This window comes from Myotis brandtii, unplaced genomic scaffold (genome assembly GCF_000412655.1).
Source record: "Myotis brandtii unplaced genomic scaffold, ASM41265v1 scaffold43, whole genome shotgun sequence".
Taxonomy (NCBI): domain Eukaryota; kingdom Metazoa; phylum Chordata; class Mammalia; order Chiroptera; family Vespertilionidae; genus Myotis; species Myotis brandtii.
The window spans coordinates 296,145-321,571 of record NW_005366455.1 but is presented as its reverse complement, the minus strand read 5'-3'; the positions used below and the strand labels follow the sequence as shown (position 1 = coordinate 321,571).

Genomic DNA, 25,427 nt, shown 5'->3' with positions numbered 1-25,427 from the left:
ATAGAAATGGGGTGCTTTGACCTATTTAGGGGAAGCAGAAGTAGAATTCAGTATAAGTAAAAAGGACTACAGAAGAGTTCTAGTAGCCAAAGGAATAGATGAACAAATGTCTACTTTTCACATGTTGTATTTCAAAGTCAGCTAGTAGAAAGGAGAGCATCACAAGACTAGACACAAATTAGCCTGAGGACATAGGAGCACAGGATCTCCGTCCATTCAGTTACATAAGAAAGTAGTAACAAGGAGAGAAAAGAGTCTTCGATCCATTTTTACCCAACGCTCTACCTACCATGAAGGCTTTTGATGCCAAATAATTGGAACTGACATCAGAGATGAAAAGGGAGCCAAATGACTCTAAGGATTAGAGACAGACAACCTGGAGGAGACCAAAGCCCAATGGTATTGATGAAGATAGTTATGATAATGTTAGCATTTTTTCCATGATGAAAAGTTAACTACTGCAATTTTCATCACTACAGGAACAAACACAGGCAGGACAAATGAACACTGTGCGGCAAGCTCTTAAGGTTTTACCACCTAGTCTTTTCATGGAGACGAGACACACTAATGAGTTTTCTGGGAGGCAAGTTTTGGGAAGGTTTTTTTTTTTTTTCACCAAAAAGAAAAATATATGAGGGAAAAGTTATACAACAGAAACACAACTGAAATGATGCCTCTTCCTTTTAAAACTAAGAAAGCTAATGTAAAAGTTTCTTTCAGTTTCTATCATGGTCTTAGTTTATAGCCTTTGCCTAAGTTAAAATCCTATCAACTTTCTCAGCTCTTATGCATAAAAACTAAAAACAACAACGACACAAATCCTGCCAGTTTTGTAAGTCCTAAAAAGAAAAAAAAGGGTACCTGAATTGTGTTTATATTGATGAATTTGATAATGGATGACAGTAGTGACAGTAGCCAGATTGTAATTCAAGTATTAATAAGAATCTTATTCAAAATATTATTTTCCCTGCCTTGAAGTCTTCCTGGGGTTTAAATTGACTAAGATGTTTGGAGAAGCACTGTGATCAAGTCTCTGGCTAAGAAATTATGTTTTGTTGTTATTCCTTTAGTAACTATAATTGCTAAAAGTACAGGCACAGTAGAGTAAGATATTTAACTAAACCAAGTGGGTTTTATTCCTTCCAGTTAGACACCCAGCCAAGGCAAATTAGCCTTCTTGTGGATGCTGACACCACCGCTGAAACGTTCCTGGGAAGGCAGAGCTTGCACATGGCTCTCAGCAGCACTTGAGAAACCCAAGAGGCACAAGGTTGTCCCCGAATAACACAGGTCACAGAGGACAAGCGAATCCTAGGACTTGAGTAGTGGGCTATTTTTTAGATCCTGTTGTCAGTAGCCTTTAAAGCAGTGGTGGGGAAAGTCTGGCCCATATAAGGCCCACGCTTCATTTGGTCTGGCCCTGCCAAGGCATTAGGGGTGAGTTAATTAAATGTTTGACCAAATATAGCAGGCTAATTTTTAGGTTGATAATTCTGTTTGGCCTGCAAATGGTGTTATAAATATCCAAATGGCCCTTGGAGAAAAAAGGTTCCCCACCCCTGTTTAAAGGCTTAGAAAATTTCCAATAATATTAGCTATTTTGGTGCTTTGTGGAAAACAATAGGGGACTGCAGGAACCAACACACACTCAGTGGGGTTTTGGCTCAAACTTCCAATAAAAAATAGCATGTTTTTATGACTGAGAGAGCTGTGAGATAGGCACATTTAAAACTTTTAGACCCTGTTTTTTTAAAGCTGCAAATGTTCTAAAATTAGTCAAAACATAGAATAAGACAAGCTTGAGAAAGGCAGCAATGGAAGGAGGAGTAGAAGCTGATGAGTCAAAACATTTGTACAGACTTGAAGCACCAGGGATTCTGCATCTACTATATAAATACCATATTCTGAGGGCTCAGAAATTGATGAATGTAAAGCCTAACATATGCAAAAAGGCAGGATCCATTTGTTCTAAGCATGATCACTGGATTTATAGCAAAAGCTTAGTGTTTTGTTTTTTTCAAGCTAATGGCTATACACACAGCAGCCCTCCCTCCTTTTAAATAGAATTAGAATGTTTTACTACTTAGTGAAAAGACCTACATCCAGATAGATTGCTAGGAAGGGAAACGTGGCTCGCATCAAACAGCCAGCATGAAAGCAAAGTCACTGCCAAGCAAGTGAAACAAATCAAAGTTTAGAAGGTCAGTGGGACAGGGTGGACTCAAGTCCTCAGCTACAACATAGTCACAGCCTGAACACTGGTTTCCTGATCTTATACTAATTCTAGAGAACAAACAAATTTAAATAAATAGTTACAAACTGCACTAGCTTACTTTAGAAAAATAACACACAATAAACTCTTATTGTTAGCTTATCTAGAACTAACCTTCAAAGCATTTTCACCACTAGAGCCTGGATGCTTTCCTAACAAAAAGGGGCAAATGTCAGAGTATGCTGATCTCTAGTTTAAATTAACATTGTGAATTTAAAAAATGGCATTTAGGTCACTAGAGCAGTTTTTAACTCCTGCAATTTTTGTCCTGGAAGCACAGAGTTATATTTTTGTTCCCTTTCATAATCAGCCACATAGAGAAAAGCAAAGTCATAAAACTGTCCTGTTGGAGAAAAAATACTAAAGAGCAGAGGTAGAGGGCAATGTCCAACAATAATCATATATTTATCTGTTATCTACATTCAGTTTCTTTTAACCATTTTTAGAACAGTAACAGACAATTATATTCATAAGCTTAAATAAGAGCAAGACTTCCTCCAAGTTATAAAATATATATACATATATGCCCTCAAAATATTATACATATCACCCAGCTTCTTTTTTGGGAGAAAGTGAAGTTAAAGTTAAAGGATTTCCTTGGATATTTTAAAATAAAAATAAATGATAAAAAAGGAAGTGAACTAAAGACAAATTCTGGAAAAAAAATCAACTAAACCAAGTACACAGTTTGACTGTTTCATTGAAAAGCACTGACAGCATTTCACTCAGGTCTGATATACAGGAAGGGTCATGCATGAGTTGCAGGGCAGGCTGTCCTTTTATAGCTCAAATGCAGGAAACCGGGCTTTCGAGGGCACGAGGAGGTCAGCCAGGAAATATATTGTCCCGGCCATTCCTGAAGGGAGAGAAAGAGGAAAGTTAATATACCAACCGACTCCATTTTAGAGAGTGGCTTCATTTTGCAGCAACAACATTACGATATTAATGGCAATGATTTAAATGAAGTAGGCATCTGTCTATATTTACATTCCTTGCAGTTCAATATTAGAGGAGGTCACCAGTGAGGTGTCCAGGGGAAGACAGGAGGGAGAGTGGAGCCAGACAAGTTCAAGGCACAGCCGGGCCATTTGTTGTGTGAGCACTGAGGGTCCCCTACCTGTCTTCACATCTGTGAAGTGAGGATAATGTATGTTTTCGCTGAGATTTATGACGGCATCTGCATAATGCCTAGCACGTGCCTGGCTCCATAATGGTAGTCATCACTATGACTATTAGTATGAGGTCTGTGCTAGTCCACGTGCTCACTGATTTTTAATACTGAGCTGTTGTACTAGGAAATAAGGAAGTAGTTTAATAAATGATTGTAAAATTAACTTGTTGACAAAACTCTGATTTAAATACATTAACTAGCAAGCAGAGCAGTGGATGCTGACATTATAAGGCAAACAGTCATGTGGGAAAATACCTTCAAAGAGGGAGAAGGGGGTGTCTGGTGTTCTGCATCCATGATCTCCATAATCTAAGCACCATTCAGCAAACTGAAAATGAGACCAAGTTAAATTACTGCTGTGATTTCTTCCAGAGACCCCCACAAGTTGACAGACATTGCCCATAAGAATTATTCTAAAAAGTAAAAAACTATCTTCAAGGCAGAGAAAAGGAGTTAATGCAGAGAAATGCATGGCCTGAAAGAGTGTGAAACATGAAGGGAATTTAATAAGCTATCTGAGCCCTACATCTCCAAGGTTAGCATAGAAGAAACGAAGGAATGACACCACCTACATCTTTCTTTTTCTCTCAGAAATGCTGCTGAATAGAATTATGTCCTTTTAAAAGAAAGATAATTCCACTGAATGGTTTTGAAGGTTTTTCTTAAATAATTGTGTGTCCCACAGATATGGTTTAACAAATGAATGAATTAAATCCGATTAACTAGAACCCTTTCTACAGCCTCTGGGAGAGGTGCTTTCCATTTGGGGCTCTGCCTCCTACCTTACAGGCCCTGTACAGGTACTTGGGATCCTGCGTGACGTTGTACAGTGCCAGGAAGGAATAGGCATTCCCCGCAGTGCCATGGCACAGCCCATACCCCTTCTTCAGCAACCCATGCTGCCAGATCACATCCGCACACTGATAGGCATCGTTGAGATACTGTTCCTCTTTGAATACCTGCAGAGTCAGGGACATCGTTTTATTTTAAAGGATTGGAAAGAAAATTCTATTGGTATTCCTCCTCGACAGGAAAGAAGGGGAGATGGAGGAAGGAGGGAGGGAAGTGGCTTGGCAAGAAAGGATAAAGGATTTAGCTGTACAGAGATGTGGTACATCAGTGGGGACAAATTACAAAACTGCTAGCTTTAAAAAAAAATAACGGGGCATGACTTTGTTTGCATGGTCTAAGTTTAAAGTGTGTGCGTGTGTGTGTGTGTGTGTGTGTGTTATTGGTGAAGTAACATTATTTTACTTGAAACTTGCTGTTATCATTAGTCACTTCCCAAAGAACACATGCTACCTTCTTTGGTAACAATGATGCCCTTGATTAAAAGGAAGTTTTTTCACATACTGAAGGAGAAACTGTGTATATAAAGCTGATTATAAAAACTGATTTGGCTATAAAACACTGCACTTTGTCAGAAAAATAAAGATACACCTTTACAATCTTTTGTGGACTCCTATATTAATCGAAGACTTGAGGAATATTCTGATTAGACATTTTAATTATCTCATTGCAAACTAAGTGATCTTAAACATAAAGGCAGTTTTAAAAGATTTCCCAAGTTTCTAAAAGTAAAATTTGATATACTAAAAGCTTACTTAGATTATGAGATGCCAGTGTGTAGATTTGTAATTTATAATGTTTTCAATGTTCATGGATGCATGCTATAGTTTAGATCCTAAGTTCACTCTATTGCATGGCTGAATACTATTCCACTGTAGGCAGATACCACATTTTGTCTATCCATTCATCTGCTGATGGATACTTGGAATTATTTCTACCTTTTGGCTGTTGTGAATAATGCTGCTGTGGAACACTGGCGTACAAGTGTGTTTGGATCCTTGACTTTAAATACCTAGGAGTGGAATTGCTGGATCATATGTTAAGTCTAACTTTAATTTTTTGAGGAACTGCCAACTGTTTTCTCCAGCAGCTGCACCATTTTCCATTCCCACCAGCAATGTGTGAGGCGGATTCATTCTATTTTTTCATCGAGTTCCTGGGGGCTCATCATGGCTCTGCAACTGAGGCTATACTCTTGGCTACTCTAGTTGTCAGGGAAGCAGTCTCCTGCTCTGTGAAATAATGTCTGCTCTGGTGCAGACAGACACTGTGACAATGAGTTATAATCCATTTAGCAACAGTGAGCTTAGGTCTAACAAGTGATTTATCTATTGCTCCTTTAAGGATTATGCATAAAACCAATTTTAAATTTTAGAATTTTATATTTTCCAATTTATTTCTAGAAGGAGAACATTCACAGTACCTTATAGGCCTGGAGGAGCATGTAGATGACCCCAGGGGCACCGTGACACCAGTGGACCAGCAGATCCCGAGTGTCGCCCACACAAGGAGGGTAATTGCCGGAAGGGAACTTCAGTTGGCAGACATAGTTTACACTGGGCTTGACCAAGCTGTGTAGCATGGCAGGGCTCACTTGAAGGCAGGGCTAGGAGTGAGAAAGGGAATTATTAGTTCTGCTGAAGCAAACAGATCTTCCTGAGCCTCAGGAATGAGTTTTAAACGACAAAGAAAACATGACCAGAAGGAACTGGAAATCATTAAGAAATTTTGGATTCCATCCAATTATTTTGCCTACTGGAACAAATTAAACTAGACTATCAGTTAACTCTTTGGCCTTATGTCCATATTATTTTTCATTTTTTGTTATCTTACATACATGTAAATAACTTTCCTAAGTCAATACTTGAGAGAGTGAGTGTAAGAGAAGTTTGAACTCCTTCAGCATACATTAAAGCCCAGAAAGAGATCCACAAAGAAAAACTTTCATTATTACATTTAGATGTTTCCAATGGAAAAGGTTACAAACAAGTTAGGAGACCTGGAATCTAGATTCCAAACTGCTGTGTGACTCTACACCAAGCCTTTCTGCAGAGCATTTGGGACTGATACTTACGCAGGGTGATTCTGATACAACAATGTACAGATTTACAGGACACATTGAAATAGAGCATATGAGTCTCCTTTTTTAAAATAATTTTTAGTTTCTCTTTTTGATTCAAAGCACTGCTCACTTCTTTAAATTACAAATTCAAAGTGTTGTCTTTGCCAGGCAGGGGGTGAATTTGTGGGGCTAAGGGGGGGCAGTGGCGTGAAGCACAGAAAGGAGGCTGTGGTGGCAGGGAATTAGGCCACACAGAGGACAAGGCTTTCAGACACTGGACCTGCACTGAGTTCCTTAGAGCACATGTAGATTTCACTTTATCCAAAGAATATTGTTCAAATTCAATTTAAAATGCTAGTGTAGAATAAATGGATTCTCCTCAAATTTGCAGGAATTATCCAAAATGGCCAACACATATATTGCTTTATGCTGATACATAGGCACCTCCTGGAATGAACTTTTACAGGATTAAAAATGAAATCATTTAATATAGCTAACAATCTGCCAATGGAAAACTCAGTAGCTGGGTTTCCAGATTTCTTACTACAGAGCAAAGGAGGTAGAGGGTAAGATGCTCCTGATGATCTACTTCAATGAAAGGTCATGTGGCTGTTCAGTCACTGACACGTATGACTCAACTCACCTCAAAACTTCAGAAGACATGAACTCTCCTTTCCTGAAAACTTTTAAGAGTTATATTTGCTTTTGGAAATAGAGCAATAATGAGGGGATTTAAGTCTATAAAAAGTCAGAAAATAAAGGAATTTAAGTCTAAACTGTCAAAATCCCTAATTATAAAACTCTTAATTGAGAAGTGTAGAATAAATACAATAGTTGGTCTCCTATTGCCACTAACCCTCAAAGTGTGACTTTGCATTTAAAAGCAATAATAACCTTGTGTTTTCCAGCATCATTGTCATTGTTTAGTTATGGGGCGAAGGCAGGTCTGACATTGATTTTGCATTATTATAGCCAGCTACTCAACCAGTTAGTAGTATGTATGTCTAAGCACTCATGTTGAACATATTAATGAAACACTTTTCTTTATGCCACATTGTACTTTGGGAAGGTGAGGGGGACACCTTTGCTACCATTAAATATCAATTTTCTTTAGCCATAAATTCTTATTCACAAGTGCCAATTTCTCCTTAAAGAGAGTTAAATAAGCCCCCAGAAATGATTCTCCCATGAGCAGTCCCCTTCTGACCTCCCACCTCCGATTATGCTGGCTGCAGTAAATTCTATTTGTCCTTAGTCTATTTGACTTTGGCTGATGTCCCACAACAGTATTTGATCTAAATAAAGAACGGTTAAGCATAGCCTATTCAGCTATTTCCCGGGTAGGTTATACAAAATCCATTGGAAAGGCTCCTTAGCTTTGCTTTCTAAGTGAGCCTTAGGCAACATGTCCTCATTTGTTTTCTACTGATTTTGGTCTTACTTCTGGAATTTGTTTCAATGGGTTGTGCCTTACAATGTGAAATAATAATAAGTATAGGTCAAAACACTTTAGTCTAGACAAGTGGACCTAGGCAAGTATGGTCATCCACAAATCAAACATCATCTCAAGGCACAGCGCCTTTTATGTTTATCCACTTGAAATGCCCCTTGGCAAATATTAATCTTGTTGTTCAGGCCAGGTAATTACAAGGAGGGTGATGCAGGAGTCGACAGAATGAAAAATGGAGCTGGAGCACCCGTCTTCTGACCTTGACAGTCAAGTCAGGAAGCACCTGTTAAAGTGTCACCACCATCCCCTCTCACCTGCATCAGGAAGTAGTAAATCCCTGCCAGGCCATGAGCAGCCCCCACATAATATTCTTGGTACCACTCATACATCAGTGGAGTCTTTGCTGTGAAGTTTCTCTTTCTAGCTAGGTTTTCTCCAGATGTTAAGATTGTTTCACAAACCTACAGAGAAAAAACCAACCAAAATAATGAGAATTAAAGTAAAAACCCTGCTGGTGGAGGTCAGAACCTGTTTGAATAGCTTAGATTCTGGGGAACATGGCGAATTAGACACCAACTTAGGCCATGGAAGGGCAGTTAACTCAGCACTCAGAGAGCGGGTGTGACTATATTCTGTCGGGTAGGGGAGGGTATGGAATATCTTGAACTCTTTTCCCGACAGCTTACAAGGATGCACTTGTCAAAGGAATGCATAACTCCTCCGGCACCAAAGGAGTTACTTGCACCCGGAAGCTGAAACCTGCCCTTGTCTTCTTGGAAAGGGCCTCTAACTCTCACATGGCCGGAAGTCTTACTGCGTCACTCTCCCCAGCGTTTCCAATAGAACTCAGCATGTAGCTATTGTGTGTTTTTTTTTGTTTGTTTGTTTTTTTATCATGCCCGACCTCCAGAGGTCAAGATACACCTTCCAGCTATTTGGGAGGTGCTAACTGGAGGAATAAAGCCAATAGTTTAGGTAGACGTAAGTTTAAAAAAACTCCAAAAAGCACAAAACATGGTACCTGCTGAATGTGGCGTTGAGGAATCTTTTCTACTCCAAAGTTCCTGTTCACAAAGAGAAGAGCGTAGATGTAGCCCACTCGTCCATAGAGCATTTCATTTGGAGCGTGGGGATCAACCTTATTTAGGTGAATTAGCCTGGGAAGAAAAATACATGCTTGAGATAATTTGAAAGGAATTAGGTAGTGGTATATACCAAAAGTGGTACCTTTAAAAAACACACATGAATATAATATTTATTATATTTAAAAAAATTTTAATATAGTTATAATTAATATGTATGTTATTTTACATTAATATTAGTGGGCTGGGCCAGAGCACCAACGATAGTCAGGATTCAAAGATTAACCCGTAACTAAATTTCTTTTCTTCAGTTCACAATGGAACTGTCGAACAAGATACTCAAAGAAGGAAATGATACAGGAATAGGGCTGAGGCCACCTGGAGCCTCCCTAGCTCCTCAATGGAGGCATGCCCTGAGACTAGCAGTTGGGGTCAGAGAGGCTAAGAACTGCTGGCTGTTAGGGAATTTTGCCTGGAGAAAGAACTAAGCCAACACTCAAAGGGCCTTCTCTTTCTGTAAAATGAAATGTACAAGTGAAGGAAAAAATCATTATCTGTCCCCTCCCAACGCCTCCCACCACTTCCATAGGCCTGTGGTCTGACAAGGGGAGCACACAATTTAAAGTGAAGAAGACATGTTTTTATAACCAGAATGAGATGATTTTAGTGACTAAAAGGGGACAACAGTTATGAAACAGATTGAGAAAAAGCTATGAAAGGGTCCTTAAGTGAACTTATTCCCCAGCAAGAAAGAGGGGTTTGAAAAGTATGGCTGCTTGCAGTTACTGACAAAGTTAAACGTTTCCATATTGTATTTCAACAAATGGACGTATTTCAATCAAACTGTTCAAATATGCAAATGATGGCTCATGCACTCTTTTTCTTCTATAAATACAGGCATTAAACTCACAGTGGAACGAACAGTGGTTATCTAAGGTACAGAGACACAGTGGCAAGAGATTGCTTTTGATTTTCTTGTAATACCTTGACTCTGTTTTTTCCCAACGTCAACATGGTCATCTGGAAGGTAGAATTATGGGCTATTTTGTTTCCTACTTCAGTATCATACACACACACTCCTAATATTTAAAGAATTTAAAAACATTTAATAAAAATTCTTTTTTTAAAATGTCTAACTGGCAGCTTAGTAACATTGAGACCTTAAGAAAATAAAATCTGTTTACTAGATATGAATTCACCTGTTGTAGTAAACAGAATAAATGTGTCAGAGTCTTGATAAGAATTTATTATCAAGTTTTATGTAACTGTATCAAATTGTATAGAGTTTGGATATAAGAAAGCACTTTTGATTTACTTTTGCAAAGAAGATTAAAAATCTATTCAAAAAGAGAAATTACCATGAATTTTTAATCAATCACTACACTGTGGAAGTTACTCAGAATTAATTATTAATTATTAATTATTGCATTAACTCCAATGATGTTTTCATCTAAATAAAATATGTTTGAACTACTATATTAGAAAACAGTTTTATTTGCCATCATTATGACCTGCATTACCACTAGGTGGCAATATGTAATTAGCATTCCAATTATTTTGCAGCCAAACTTTTTTGCATTTGGGAAGTTTAAAGTAGGTAGCAAATACCTTCACGAATCTTTTAAAATAAAGTATTGCTCAGAGTATCTCCTTAAAACAATACTTTACAGTTTAGGGTAATAAAGTAAGTATTCCATTCTTTTCTGGATTTGAATTCACATCATTAAAATTCATTAGTGTGTCTGAACATTATTAAAGGTAGGACTTTTATAGTAAACAGAATAAATGTGTCAGAATCTTGATAAGAATTTATTATCAAAGTTGCCAGGAGTTAGGGAGGAGGAAAGAGGAATGAATAGGCAGAGCACAGAGGATTTTTAGGGCAGTGAAACTACTCTGATTGATACTATAATGATGGAAACATGTCATACATTTGTCCAACCCATAGAATGTACAACACCAAGAGTGAACTGTAATGTAAACTGTGGACTTCAGAGATTATGATGTGTCAGTGTGGGTTCATCGATAATAACAAGTGCACCACTCTGACGGGGAATGTTGATAATGGGGGAGGCTGTGCATGTGTGGGGGACAGGCGGCATATGGGGAATCTATTTACCTTTCTCTCAATTTTGCTGTGAACTGAAAACTACTCTAAAAAGTAAAGTCTATTAAACAACTAAACCAAACAATAAAACCTTCGCTGGAAATGTAACTCTCTGTATGTCAGCATGCTCAGTGGGAAGCTACCATGCATGCAGAGTTGCATGGCAGTCAGATTTCTTAGCAGAATTCTGAAAGAGTGTTCATTAAACTCTAATAAGGCAAAAATTGTAATTTATTAGTACAAAAGTTTGGTAATTCTTCATAATTCACCACCTTCAGTGGACTGCCCTGACTTATATTAAAAATAAAAGGCTGGATTTGCATATCATTTGTCCTTAAAAAAAAAAAAAGCAGTTTTGCATCAGTTTGTATATCCTTAGGGGCCTTTCTCAACCCACCACAGGAAGTGAACTGCATTTTTTCAAAGTATTGATCTTGGATAGCACCTTGGGTTAGTAATCATATAAGTAGGCTTTTGATCATTATTGTTACTGAAACTGATGTTTGACCTGGATTGTGTCAGTGTTATATCTTGCAATAAAATAGGGATAATGGTTGTTCCTTAACTATAACATAAGAAAAATGTCAGAATTGATCAAATGATAGTACTAAGATTTGTTGCTGAGAGGAAAGTAAATTCACTAAAATGTTCTTTTATAACACATAGAATTAATGCATAGTAACAGGTAGCAAAAAATCCGTTAAGAGAACCATGATTACCGGGTGATGCAATCTTCTGCCTGTTTCTCATTGCTCATCTTGTGATACACCACAGCGGCCACAGCCAGCGGGCCTGCATCCCCACAAAGGAAGGTGATGGAACGCTTGGACAAGCAGTTCAGACTTTGCTTTACGTAGCTATGTGCCATCTGGAGGTAGGCAGGGTCCCCGAACACATCATAGAGATGTAAGTAAAGCACAGCAATACCTGAAAAGCAAAAGGAAAACCATGTAAACATGAGGAAAGGGCAGCTAGCTGTATTGTTTTGGTGTGCTGCCTCCTCAGCAGTGTTGATTTTGACAAGCTGTAATAAATATGTAAACTATCCGGTTGTTCAGATGACCTTAGTTCTAGACACAGCTTTATTACCAAGCAGCTCTTAGAACAGACACAGGCAAACACTTCATTGTTCTAAGTTTCCTCATCATTATAACTCTAAATTATAGGAACTCTAAGACTCTCTAAGAACTCTAAATCTAAGTTTATTATTAATCTTTGTTGCACTCTAGCTATTGTATTAATGTATTCTTTTGATGGTTAAATGATAGGTTATGAAAACTATGGTTCCAAATTAAGTCACTTATTTATTTAACAAATAATAATTTACTTAATAATAAACAAGAAATGTTTGTTCACGTGAGCTAAAGAAATCCAAAGATTAGGAAATGAAAATTCAATTTCTCTTATATATATAGGAATTTTTTTTTTCATGAGAAGGTGGTAGAGTAACCAAATTCCCTACCCCAGTATCATTCCAGGCAGGGATTACAAGAAAACTAAGTTATTTGAGAAATAAATTAAATTCCTTTGTATTTTTTTCTCTCTGTTGAGAACCCAGCTTCTTTAGGAACTATATTGTAAAAGTTGCCAATGACTTTAGCTTTGGGCCTTAATTGGCTTCCTATCCTACTCTTGAAGCCCTGTATGTAATTGAGCTGTTGTCTGTATGTCCTATTCCAAATACCTGTCACAGCAGAGAGGGCCTCCCTCTGAAGACTCCTGGTCTCAGGGCAGACTCAAAGATGTGGCACAGGAAGCCTGCCTTCAGCATTTCTAGAAACTCATTTTTCTCCTTAAAGTACATTTTCCATCTCATTTACCATTTTTAAAAGATAGAGAGCCTCTGTTTAAATCTAAATTAATAGAGCCAATCTCTTCACAAATTTCAATGCAGTAAAAATGCAGTCTGCAAAATTACTTTTCACTGTACTGAGGACAATTTTAAATTTAGGTAGTTTTCTCATTTTGCATGGGTAATCTCCAAAGCTTTGTGCTACAGACAATTCAATTTCACGTGTATATTAAGACCAAATTTTCATTTCCTGCCAAAGTTAATAACGTTGTCTGCTCTTTCAAAGTGGCTTGGCATTAGTAATTCCACAAGCTGAGATGATCAGATGTACCAATGCTTAAGGTTTATAGATGTAAGTGTGCAAAACCCCATATGTGGGTAAGAAAAGAAATCTCCTTTTCACAAATGATCAATGTCAAGAGCTTCTTCTAGAATTAGGTTCTTAATGGGCTTCATCTCATCCACACCAGGCATCTGCAGGCAATCTGTTTAAATTGTTACCCTTTCATTTTGCCCTCCTATTCCCATCGCTGCCTGAACTCCCTTAATTAAGTTATGTAAGCACCAAAGCCAGATAATGACATGACTGAGATCTGAGAAAATAAAAAGTGATTAAATACAAGCCCAATGATTGCTTTCCTTTGCAGACCTTTCTCTCATTATCAACAATTCCTCTTGGCCTAAGTATTTAACAAACAAAGCCCATGAAGTTTTGCAATTGTAAGGTTTGATGTATTTCTCATGAAAAGAGGGTAATCACTTCTCAGGTCTCACAATATTTCATTTAAATAAAATATTTTGTTTTTTTCTTTCTGATCAACAGAGCCAGCCTCTGGGATTTCAGGTTCTATTTCTCTCCTTCTCATTCTGGGCATCAGTGTCCGCTTATTTTGCTTAGGCAATCTCATCCAGGTTCCAATTTATGGTGTCTACCTTCCTTGTCACAAAACACCTAAGGATGAAAAGGGTTTCAAGTAAGGGTGCTGTGGCCAATTAGAAAAATGTCTGGAACAAGCTTATTATATTCAGTCTAGGTCAGAAAAATTAGATAAAATGCCTAAGTCAAAGACAATGCCTCATCAATATTAGATGCCCTAATTTAATCCTGGTCGTGTAGCTAAGTTGGTTAGAGCATCATCTTGATAAGCCAACTTTGTAGGTTTGATGCTGGTCAGGGCACATACAAGAAACAACCAATGAGTGCATAAATAAGTGGAACAACAAATCAATGTTTCTCTTTCTCAAATCAATCAATACATTTTAAAAAATTAAAACGAATAGAAAAAATGGAGGAACTACCTGTGGCCAAATGTCTTAAATCTGATTCTTACAATTTTCCAACCACTGAAAATATTCATGTAGGAAAAACTCATCCAGTCCTTCTATATACTCACAGCTCTGGAATCAGCCTAGGCTTTAAAACACTCTTTTCTAATGTAATTTATCAAAATAAATACAGTATGTTCTTTATGGAAGAAATTAAATACTAGTAGTAATGCCTGGCTTAATATACATATGCAGTCTCATGCCCCACTCTATTCCTGCCTCCCAAAGGCAATCACTTTCAATAATATTAGTCATTTCCTCTAGTATCTGCCTCCATATTTCTAATAATAATATGCTTATGTGCTATCGCATCATTTCTCTTTATCAAACATTTTGACTCACAATCCATTTTGGAAGATGAGACTATGATAGAGACTGCTAAGTTGTCCCCCAAAATGTACCTCCCTTTTCCTTCAACAATAACGGTCTGGATTTTAGCTAGGCACAGAGCTGCCCATAACAGTCTTCTTTGCAGCTGACCAAGTGAGACATAGTGGGAGTAATGGGGATAATTTCAGAAAATGTTCTTGAATGGAGGGACTTGCCATTTCTTTCCTTCTGACTGGAATACACTTTGTATGGTGTAGCTAAAGCAGCCATGTTAGACCATGAAGTAGCAGCTCTGTGATGAGGATGGTAAAGCACCAATATCAAAGAAGCTTAAATCCTGAAGGACTGTGAAGCTGTCCTGAATTGCCAATATACAAAAGAAAGAAATTCTGTCGTGTTAAAGCCACTGTTCCTTTAGGTGTATCCCCACATGCTGGTAAGCCTAATGCTGAAGGATACAGCTCTTTTTGAAGCTGGAAAGTGAGGCAAAAGGTAAATCACACCGTCTGTCTGGAAGGTAAAATCAATGGAACCTGGTGGGGAATGCCTGAGAGGGAGCTATCCAACCAGAGAGGCCAAGCAGGCAGCTGGATACGTGAGTTTGGAGTTCAGGAATGAGAGGTTGGACAAATGTGCGGGAAATGTGTTAACCCAAGTGGCCAACGATTCCCTGATGCATTTCAGGAGCAGCTGGAGTACAAGACTCATTAATCCAATGCAGTGGGAATTGTGTTTGATTGAAAAACAAAAAGAAACACTATGCTTCTCACCTCCTTTGTGGTCTTGAGAGGCCAGAAGAAACCCAGACATTTATTATTTTGGTCTTAGGTTCCTGGAGCCCGTTTGGTTGCTCAGAACTGTGGTGTCCAACATGCTCACCTTTACAGAAACTTAATTAAAAGTAAACAATATTTAAAATTCTTTGTTTCAGTCACACTAACCGCGTTTCAAATGCTCAGAAGCCTTGTGGCTAGTGGCTGCCCTGTGTACGGCAAAGTCACCTTTCCATCCCCACAGAAAGGTCTAAGCACAGCACTGCACTGAACAGAGGGGAGATGTTATTCTGCATGAGAAGTTCAGGAAGCCTGGCACTGCCTCACAGTTCCTTCTAGAAACCTCTTCTCTTGGAAATGTTGACAACTACTTGAAAGAAAACAATATATACAGTGAAGACCAAATAAAATTTTGCGCTAATAGAAATCTATTCTGGATTTCAGTATGGAAATGAACTAGATTTTTCTCTCCTGTTTCCTTCTGTAGCTACTACTCTGGGAAGGGAGGGTAAACTGCTTAGGGATATTTCTAAATCTGCAATTTCCTTACTCAGCTATTTACCCCGGTAGGACTATAAATATAGCCAGCTGTTGAGAAGTAATTAATACTAAGTCTTTGAATTTCTCAGGGATCATTAGTTCCATTCATCTTGACTAATCAAGACCTGGTACTCTCAAACGTATATGGAGATGATAAAAAAAACACACAACTCCACAGATGTAAACACTTCTCTGTGATTGGCATTTCAGAGATTACTCCTTGACGTTATTCATTTATCTACAATCAGTCCACACTGATGTACAGATCTTTGCCATGGTACTTAAGTTCCATAAGGCATTTCCTTACAGGCCAGGGGCTTTTAAAGACTCTCTTCATGGACTCTGGTAGGAGAAATCATGTTCAGACTACACATACTGCTGGAGTTACTAGAGGTGCTCAGCTAACACCCAATAATGGGTCACAATACTTTGAGTGACATGAAGACACTAACTCCCTAAAGGAGGGTGATGGGTTTTTATAAGTTTCAAATGAATGGTTCACTAGCTGAAACTTTAAATGTTCATTAATTTCTATGTTTTTATTTATTTTCAGATTTATGAAAATATGTGAAATTTCCTCTGATTAACCCCATACAATATAATCATCTGTCCTTCTAGATAAGGTTAGTACTTTATAATGTGTTATTTTATAATTGTTTCTCAATTTTGTGAGTGTTTGAGAGCATGCATTTCTATTTCTTCAACAAAATTATAGTTGTCATACCCAGTCGCTGTAGTTACTGTGCATAGTGCTCTGTATGTGGACACTGCTGGCTGTTCAAATATTTCAGTATTACTTTTAATACAGGCAATGTGGGAGGAAACTAGTTGGGAGTCCACAGCCTTAACTTAATATTGCTCCCAAGAAAGGAGTGGAAGAGAAATTAAAGAGGGTAAGTGAGCACTCTGAAGATGTGTCTTCTTTTCTCCTGAACCTATTTGCAGAGTTGACTGTCCAATAAGAAGAGAGGTTAAAAAAAAAAAAAGAAGCCTTGGCCGGTATGGCTCAGTTGGTTGAATGTAGTCCCAGGCACCTAGAACTTGTGGGTTTGAATCCCGGTCAGTGGGAAAGCAGGATGCAGCTGATAGATGTTTCTCTCTCTCCTCCTTCCTTTCTCTCTAAAATCAATTAAAAAAAATAAAAAAAGAAGTCATGTTTTCCTCCTCCTCTCAGTGCCCTGCAATGTACTGTTTCATAACTGTAAAATTAGGAAGCACTCCTAGTCTTTTATTCAGACTGCCGTGAGTGATAAATCCTTCAGCGCAGTACTCATGAAGAGCTGGAGTTCAGGGACCTGGCTGGGTAGGTTAGCTGGTTAGAGTGTTGCTCTGATGCGTGTGCTAAGGTTGCAGGGAAAGAGATGTGATTAACCAATATAAGAACTGCATTGAATTACCATCCTTTGCCCATTCCACCTAGTTTTAAGGTACTGTTTTTAGTTTGCATAAGTGGTAGCAAGAATCGTAATGGCAGAGCACTCTCCATCCATCCATCTATCCATCCACCCATCCATTCAACATGTATTTATTAAGCACCAACTATGGACCTAGCCCATTGTGTTAAGTGCTGAAATAACTGGAATGAAAATGACAAGACACAGCCCTAGTCGCTTTGGTCTGTAAAAATCTAATTGCTTAGATATGTCTTCATTCTTTCCTTCCTGCCATTTCTTCTAGTCAATCTACAAACACTCATCCTGCTCTCTGTGCCTCACCCTAGCACACTGGTGGTATCCTACCCTTACAGTTGTTTCAGCTTGTGTCTTCGCAATTTAAGATAACATCAACACCAAATAAAGTGCAGGCAGAAAGAAAGCAGGCGGCACTCTTGGTGCACTTATCTATCCAGAGGACACTGTGAAGGGCTCTAAGAAACCCAGTGTAAATCCAAACCCTGGATCCCTTCGTGTCCTACCAGCTCCTGCTGGGAGACATAGGGGCTCATGAAGGTGAAGGACACTTGTTCAGGGCTCAAATTACACACTGAAATGCTGGCTCTGATGTAGAGCTACTTAATAAGGAGATCCAATTGCACAGAAAAGACACCTGGCCAGAGTGATTCCTTTCAAATAAGTGCTATCGGCAGAAACTAAGACCACATGCTAAAGCTGTAGCTCAAAGGCTGTACATTTGGCAGATCAGAGGAAGAGCATCTTGAAATACTTTAATGACTTACATTTAGAGCGCAAGTTAATATTACTCCTGGGATTATGCTGCATATCCTCTTATTTAAAATGCTATCTAATACTTGAAAAGAGAAACTATATGCCGATCTTAGCCTCATTAACACTGTGAGTTGGTTACAGAAAATTCGGTCATGTCTTTTAGAACTAAAGCCTCTAGAGTCCTGTGTGCATTTTTCCCCTTAAAGTGTGAGTTGATTATCATTTCCCTTAGGAATCATCACAGTTAAGAGAGAGAAAAATGAAATTAAATGAAGGCTAGCACTTTCCCTCATTCTCTCTTAAAGACACTAGTGAGATCAGCCATCCCTTGGGTTTACTTAACCTTTTTACCATGTTACCTGAAAGGAATCTTTTATACTAAATGTTTATTTCTAACACAAGAATACTTCATCTACTCATTTAATCCTCTGTAATAACAATTTCTCACCAGTGTTTTGTGCTTTCCATTTTATAAGGAACTTTAAAGCCTTCGCCCTTTAGAACCTACAATCAAGCTGGAACAAAACCCAGAGCAGCCTAATGCAGGGGTGATGCTCTGTAGTGATTCCCCACAGATCCCTGGACACCACCTAGGACCACTCCGTAGCTGGCCATGAGGCTTGACCTGCAGGGGCCTCCTTGCTGCTAGTTTTCTGCACTGTCTGTTATGTGCACAGATATATAGAATAGTTCTTGATGGGGCACCTAGAGAATCCAAATGCTTCCCTTGCTTCCAAAACTAGGAGCATGTACTATAAAGAACTCTTGATAATCTACCAGAAAAGGAGTAAGGCTAAAAATGAACAAAATGTTTATTGCTGGCATATGTCATATATCAATATCATGATGCATTACACTTCAATGTACTCATTTTATAAAGGAGGCTTTTGGTGATAAGAACTGAAGCTGTTTATTGCAAGTTTGATTTCAGACTTGGGTGATATTTCACGTAAGATCCCCAGTAAGCCTTTTCAAATACAAGCAATTATGAGGAAAAGCTTCTGTTTTGGCCCAGTTAATTTTCTATCCTGAAACCATGCTAATATGTTAATTCAGGATTAGGGAGGAAAACACCATCTATAGAACCACAATGGAGATCTCATTTTTCCAGCTGCAAATGCCCATAATTCTTCCAGGGTTTACTTTATGTCTGATCCCTAATAACTTTCTCTTACAGACTTTTAAATAGTAAGTACTCTTGCCTGTCTAACAAGCCATTTCCAAATTCCTTTCTTTCCAAATTCCTTTCATGTTTTATTAGGGCTTATGTTTTTCTGTAACACTTAAAACCGACTAGTCATTAGCCATTTCTAAAAAGTTTGTACACATGAGTATCATTGTGTTGTGATTGCTTAAATTACTTCACCTGAGAGCTTATGTACAGCTCTTCACTTCACTTATAAAATGCTGTAAACTCAAGTGTAAAAGTGGAGTAAACACACACACACACACACACACACACACACTCTTTTCATTCTCTCTATAGACATCTCTCTTGGTAAAGAGCAGGAGCTCTAAAGCCAGGCTTGCTGGGCTGAATCCTAACTTTGTCACTTACTAGCTTTGTAACCATGAACAGCTTTGCAATCTCGCTCTAATTCACCTTTCTCATCTGTGAAATGGGGCTATGAATAGTATCCACGCCATGGAGTTCTGCTGAGACTTAAGTTAGTTAATTAATGCAAAGCACTTAGATGGTGCCTGGCCTGTAACGTTAGTTATTGGCATACACGTACACAGTCTCCGGCTTGTGTCATTCAAATGTCAATCCTAGTAACATTTCATTAACAAGAATCGTATTTTAATCTTTACTCTTGTCCTTCAACATTCAAATGATCACAAAACTGCATGTTGATGATCCTCATTCCTTTGGGAACCTAAATTTATTCATTATATTTTATTATTAAAGTACTGAATTCTTGTTTTTGAATATTAATGTACAGTAATCATTTGCTAATGCTCAACCACTGCATTATACTTGTCCTGTTTTGTAAATCCTCATAATTTAAAATGAATAGTAGTGTTTATTAATGAGATTAACTACCAATTATGGCATACAGACAACACAGCAGATACTGAATAAATGACAACTGTTATAACTTCCATTTTGAAGCAATACTTTCATTTTATTCTCATCTTAACATTCCTGTGTTAAGCTTCTAAAATCCACAAAAATCATAAAACAAATCTGTAAAAGGGAGGAGGGCTCATGCATTCCTCTTATTTTATAAGATACTAGAGGCCCGGTGCACGAAATTCGTGCATTCGGGCAGGGGGAGGGGTCCCTCAGTCTGGCCTGGGCCCTCTCACAGTCCGGGAGCCCTTGGGGGATGTCTGACTGCTGTGAGGCAAGCCTGGCTCCTGGCTGAGCAGTGCTCCCCCTGTGGGAGTGCACTGACCACCAGGGGGCAGCTCCTGTGTCAAGCATCTGGTTGTTCCACCTTTTGGTTGATTTGCATATTAGCCTTTTATTATACAGGATGACCTTCAATGTCCCTGAAAGATTATATATATGGTATATAAGTAACTGGGAAATGGTGAGTCATGGAACTATGCTTTCTTCAAGATTATAAAACAGTCTTTCTGTTTCTCCACATTAGTAGACTAATTGCAGTTCTTCAACTTTCCTGTGTTGGTTTCTCTCCCTTACCTTTTTGACATCTATGTGCCATTCCTTCCCAAATTTTCTCCAACCTCTCAATGATGGGTAAATCCATGAATGCAAACCAAGCAGCAAAGACTATATGGAAGGATTAGTCCATGGAATCTATGCTTTACCCAGTGTTCTGTATGGCTCCCTGTTACATGCAATTTTTATGAAAGTGCTTCTGGACATGTTTTACTTCCTGTAGATAAATTCTCCTTACCTCCACTTCACACAGTATTGTGGGACTCTTCCCACTGAAATTTCATCTCCAAATTAACTATGTAATGCTGAACATCAATTTTTCTCTTCACAAGTTCAGCAGCCATCTACTTTTGTGGCAGGCCTGAATTTCATGAATATGCACATCCTTTCCTAAGTGCAGAGCACTGTGAAGAATCCACAAGATACCAAGGCCAGGCTGGGAGCACAGCGGTCACTCATATGCAAATGAGTCTGACTGCTCTGGAAAGGTAATGCTTTGGCTCCCTCTTGCAATGCTTACACCAGCTCACGGTCAGCACTTCATACCTGTCCAGCCAGTGTAAGCGGTGCCATCCCGATGGTCTGCTGACTTCAGGCCTCTCTCCATTTGCTGCAGAAGCTCTCGAATCTTATTGTTCAAGCGCTGTGAGAACTCAGGAGTCAGCTGTAGACATGAAGAGGAAAACAAACATAACAATAAATGGGCCACTTGACTTCTTGCACTGTAGCTATCAAAAATAGGAGGGTACTTTATTTCCACTTAGGCCACATTTTTTCTGCCTGGGAGAACTGGACAATTACAGCAGGTCATCATTCAATGTTATTTCATTGGAACATTGATAAGGAAAAAAAAATCGATTCCTGCCAGGTCCACAGTCTGTGTGGTTTGCATGTTCTCCCCATGTCTGTGTGAGTTTTCTCTGGAAACTCCTGTTTCCTCCCACATCCCAAAGATGTGCATGTGAGGGAAGTGGCATCTACATCATCCCTGTGTGTGTGTGTGTGTGTGTGTGTGTGTGTATGTGTGCGTCCGCGCTGCCTTGGATGGAAGGGCATCCTGTCCAGGTGGGTTCCTGCTCTGCTCCCTGAGCTGCCAGGATAGGCTCCCCCCGAACCCCGACCTTGAACCTGACTAAGTGGGTTGAAGAATTATTATCAGACTTTTTATTAATGTATATCTAGCTCACAGTTATTTCAGTGTTTAATATTAGAAGTGGTTTGGGTCTTTATTTAGAAGTTTGGTGATGTTTTTGTGACCAGAAATATGCTGTTGCGACTTAACCCTTGTTTATATCACTGAGCCTCTGGTGAAACTGGTTTCCTTATATATTGGTTTGCTTAAAGTCACAGTTAGGACTTACTATGTTTTATTCTTAAATAACAACAACGAAGAAAAAAAACTTGAAAGTACTACTCAAGGCAGGAAATATAGTTGACCCTTGAACACACAGGTTTAAACTGTGCAGGTCCACTTTTACGTGGGTTTTTTTCACTTGACTGTGTTGTCCAAGGGGCAACTCCAAGGCTGGGAATCGAGTATGGGGAAGGCTGACTGTAGTTACACTCCAATTTCCGACTGCTTGGGAGGTCGTGTCACTAACCCCCTGCACTGCTCAAGAGTGAACTGTATTCTTGGTGTAACTTCAGTGTTTTACATAAAGGTTTTAATTAAATACTGAAATAGACGAAAGATAAACTGGCTCACAGTCATTTCCATCTAGTAGAAATCGTCTATTAGTGAAACTAATATTTTTATTATAATAAACATCATTTTATTAAATTAACCACAAATCAGATGATGTTTGCTGTTTCCAAGCCATTGGATTTTTAGTATTTAAGCTGCACCAATGTTAATTCCCTAAAGAAATTGGTTTTGTATTCTAAAAATGAGGATAAACATTTATAAAAATCCATTTATAAAAATAAACATCTTTTAATAGTTCACGGTCTATAATAAGTGATAATTTGCAGGTGGACTGAAGCTCACTAAGGCTGGGGCTTTGGGGTTAGTGACATCCATATGAAGACCCACAGATGCTGGGCAAACTGTGAGACCCACAGGATCATTATTTATTTGTCCTAAAGGCAACGGAAAAGTATTTCAAAAGTTCTGTATACGCTGAGTCATGAAGTATCTTAAAAGGTCACTTTAATGGGTCCCTCAATAATTTTAGGATTCTGATTCCCAGACTTGTATTTCACAAAGCAGTCAAATTTCCAAACAATGTTGGGGAACATTACAAGGGTACGTTTTATTTCATCATGTAAGAGTTGTAAAAACAAACCTAACTGCTACCTGTTGGCATCATAATCTCATTTTCTAAAAAGGACATCTTGACACTGAAAAAAGAAGGCAATATTAATAAGATATTAAGTTTTGCTTCTGAAGATCATCTATGATAAGGCAAATCAGACTATCGACCACCTCTGGATTATTTATTCAGAAGCACCTCGATGATTCCTTATTTCACACTCTGAAGAAACCATTGTTTGAAGGACACACTCCCATTATTTAACAATTTCTGCCAAGAGGTTAAGATTTCAATAAGTCTTGAAAACACATTTAGTAAGATAAAATATATTTCAATATTAACATAAAAGATCTATAAACCTCAACTAGATAGAAGAGCGCGTCTACATGAGAACATGTCATCTTCTGTTCATAGATCATGGGTAATTGATCATCTTGCTTGGCCTTACTTAAAGGACCAAGAATAACGAGAATGCCTCAGGAAGGGAAGTTACTTTCTATTTGGCACGTAACTGCTCTTAATAAAGGTGACCTGCCCGAGAATACTGATTACTTGGGGCAGACCACAAAATTATTCAAACTCTAGCAATATTTGAAAAGCCCCTCCCCCATTTTTCTGATAGATGCCAGAAGACAGAGCAGTTCCTTATTAACATGTGCATGTTAACAAAATAAGGAGAACAGATCTCCAGGATCTCATCCTTGGTGTTCAATGTTAAACACTTTTAGAACTTATATGCTAGCTTCTTTTAGGGATTTGTCCAAAAGCCAAGTGTTACATAATAAATTACATTGATATTTTTGGACCTGAGTTTAAATTTATTAATGTATTTTTTCTCCCTTAGAAATAAGGGAGAAAAAGCACATAATTTATAAGTAGCCTAAATAGTGAGTTACATGTTCCTGAAGGCTGTGTCATTAGGATATTTCCTTAAGTGTTCTTTTTGCCAAGTTGTCATGAAACAGCATGTCTTCCTCCAACAAGACGAGACAAATACTTCAGCTTCAGGATCTGCAGAGCTAGGCAGAATGCAGGTCCAAATGGCCAAAAGGACGCCATCTACCTCAAGATAATTATAAGCAGCTTTGTTTCGGCAGCTCAGTTTTGGTCTTAAAAGAATCAGATTGCCCTAGCCAGTTTGGCTCAATGGATAGAATGTTGGCCTGCTGACTGAAGGGTCCCAGGTTCAATTTCCACATGACCGGGTTTCAGGCTTGATCCCCAGTGGGATGCGTGTAGGAGGCAGCCAATCAATGATTCTCTCTCATCATTGATGTTTCTATCTCTCTCCCTCTTCCTTCCTCTCTGAAATCAATAAAAATATATTTAAAAAAAATCAGATTGACTCTAGCTCCAGATACACTTTGATACCCTTCTGTCCTACACCTCCTGTCCATCTCTGACCTCCCTCCTCCCAGCATGACTGGCCCAGGTTTATCTATACGGATGAGTGCTTTAAGGAATAAATCAACAGAACCACATAGAGTTAACTTGACAGATATCAAAAATCTAAGGCCATTATACCACATGTGAAATGCTCTCATATGACTGAGGTTAGAAGAAAGAAACTGGTAAAATTATATATACATATATATAAATATATATATACATAGTGTGTGTGTGTGTGTGTGTGCGCGCACACTTATCCGATCTAACTCACTCTTAGGATTTCTCAACTAGGTATTCTTTTTAAAAAAAATATATATTTTATTGACTTTTTACAGAGAGGAAGGGAGAGGGATAGAGAGTTAGAAACATGGATCAGCTGCCTCCTGCACACCCCCTACTGGGGATGTGCCCGCAACCAGAATGGAACCCGGGACCCTTCAGTCTGCCCGACGCTCTATCCACTGAGCCAAACCGGTCAGGGCTCAACTAGGTGTTCTCAAAGGGAACTCCATTCTCTCTTAACAGTTATGTTTCCCCCAAAAGAGAAATCCCAGGCCTCTGGTAACTCATATGCAGGTTCTCTTCTGCACAGTAGTTTGTGAGCTGCAAACCAATTTAATTTACTGGCACTTTTCGGCTGTGGGGAACGTCCTACAAAGAGTGGGAATGGTGCAAAGGATGTCAGGCCTGGGTCCCAGATCCGTCCCGGCGCTTTCAGTGTGAAGATTCCTTTACCACACCCTCCAGTCTACTTCAGGGAACAGGGCGCACGTGAAATGCCGCCAGGATGTTCACCTCACTTTAAAACGCACACAGAAAGGATCAAAAGTGCAAAAGAACACGGTAGGCTGCATGTCCGCCTATTTTTGGAATGTAAGATATTAATGACTGAGGTTATTTCCATCATATGAACGATTCCGTATAGATAGTCCACAGGTGAGGGCTCAAACCGTGTATTTTAGCATGCACTTTATCTATCTGAGATAGATTTTATGTCGTCATCACCGCATTCTACGTGTTGTTTGTTTTTAAAGGGATGCGCCTCCCTTGCGGGCAAAGCTGGGGGTTGGAGGAGGGGATGCAGGCGGCGGCGCCCCCGACTCACCCGCCCTTCGGGATCGAAGTAGCCTTCGGCCAGGGACTTGTTATAGTCGGCGTAGGGGTTCGGGAAGGCCCTCTGCGCCATGGCGCCGGCGGCGAGCCTGCAGAACAGGGGAGAGAGAGAGCCCGGCGTCAGG

The 25,427-nt window shown here is 38.9% G+C and overlaps 1 protein-coding gene across 3 annotated transcripts in view; it reads right to left on the bottom strand.

Moving 5' to 3' along the window:
* Nucleotides 1–2,684: 2,684 nt before the first annotated feature.
* Nucleotides 2,685–25,427, bottom strand: part of LANCL1 (LanC lantibiotic synthetase component C-like 1 (bacterial)) — a 23,122-nt gene continuing 379 nt past the window's right edge. Inside the window, exons 1-10 of one of the 3 annotated variants that reach the window (XM_014546045.1) lie at nucleotides 25,295–25,370; nucleotides 22,834–22,888; nucleotides 21,095–21,212; nucleotides 11,713–11,920; nucleotides 8,826–8,961; nucleotides 8,119–8,265; nucleotides 5,716–5,898; nucleotides 4,226–4,402; nucleotides 3,699–3,771; nucleotides 2,953–3,128 (exon numbers count right to left, since the gene is read on the bottom strand). In XM_014546045.1, the coding sequence (XP_014401531.1) occupies nucleotides 3,052–3,128; nucleotides 3,699–3,771; nucleotides 4,226–4,402; nucleotides 5,716–5,898; nucleotides 8,119–8,265; nucleotides 8,826–8,961; nucleotides 11,713–11,920; nucleotides 21,095–21,155 (1,062 nt within the window). In that variant the 5' untranslated portion in view covers nucleotides 21,156–21,212; nucleotides 22,834–22,888; nucleotides 25,295–25,370 and the 3' untranslated portion in view covers nucleotides 2,953–3,051. Of the gene's footprint in view, nucleotides 3,129–3,698; nucleotides 3,772–4,225; nucleotides 4,403–5,715; nucleotides 5,899–8,118; nucleotides 8,266–8,825; nucleotides 8,962–11,712; nucleotides 11,921–21,094; nucleotides 21,213–22,833; nucleotides 22,889–25,294; nucleotides 25,397–25,427 lie in introns of those variants that run through there. The other 2 variants (XM_005874180.2, XM_014546044.1) reach the window with 2 other exon arrangements.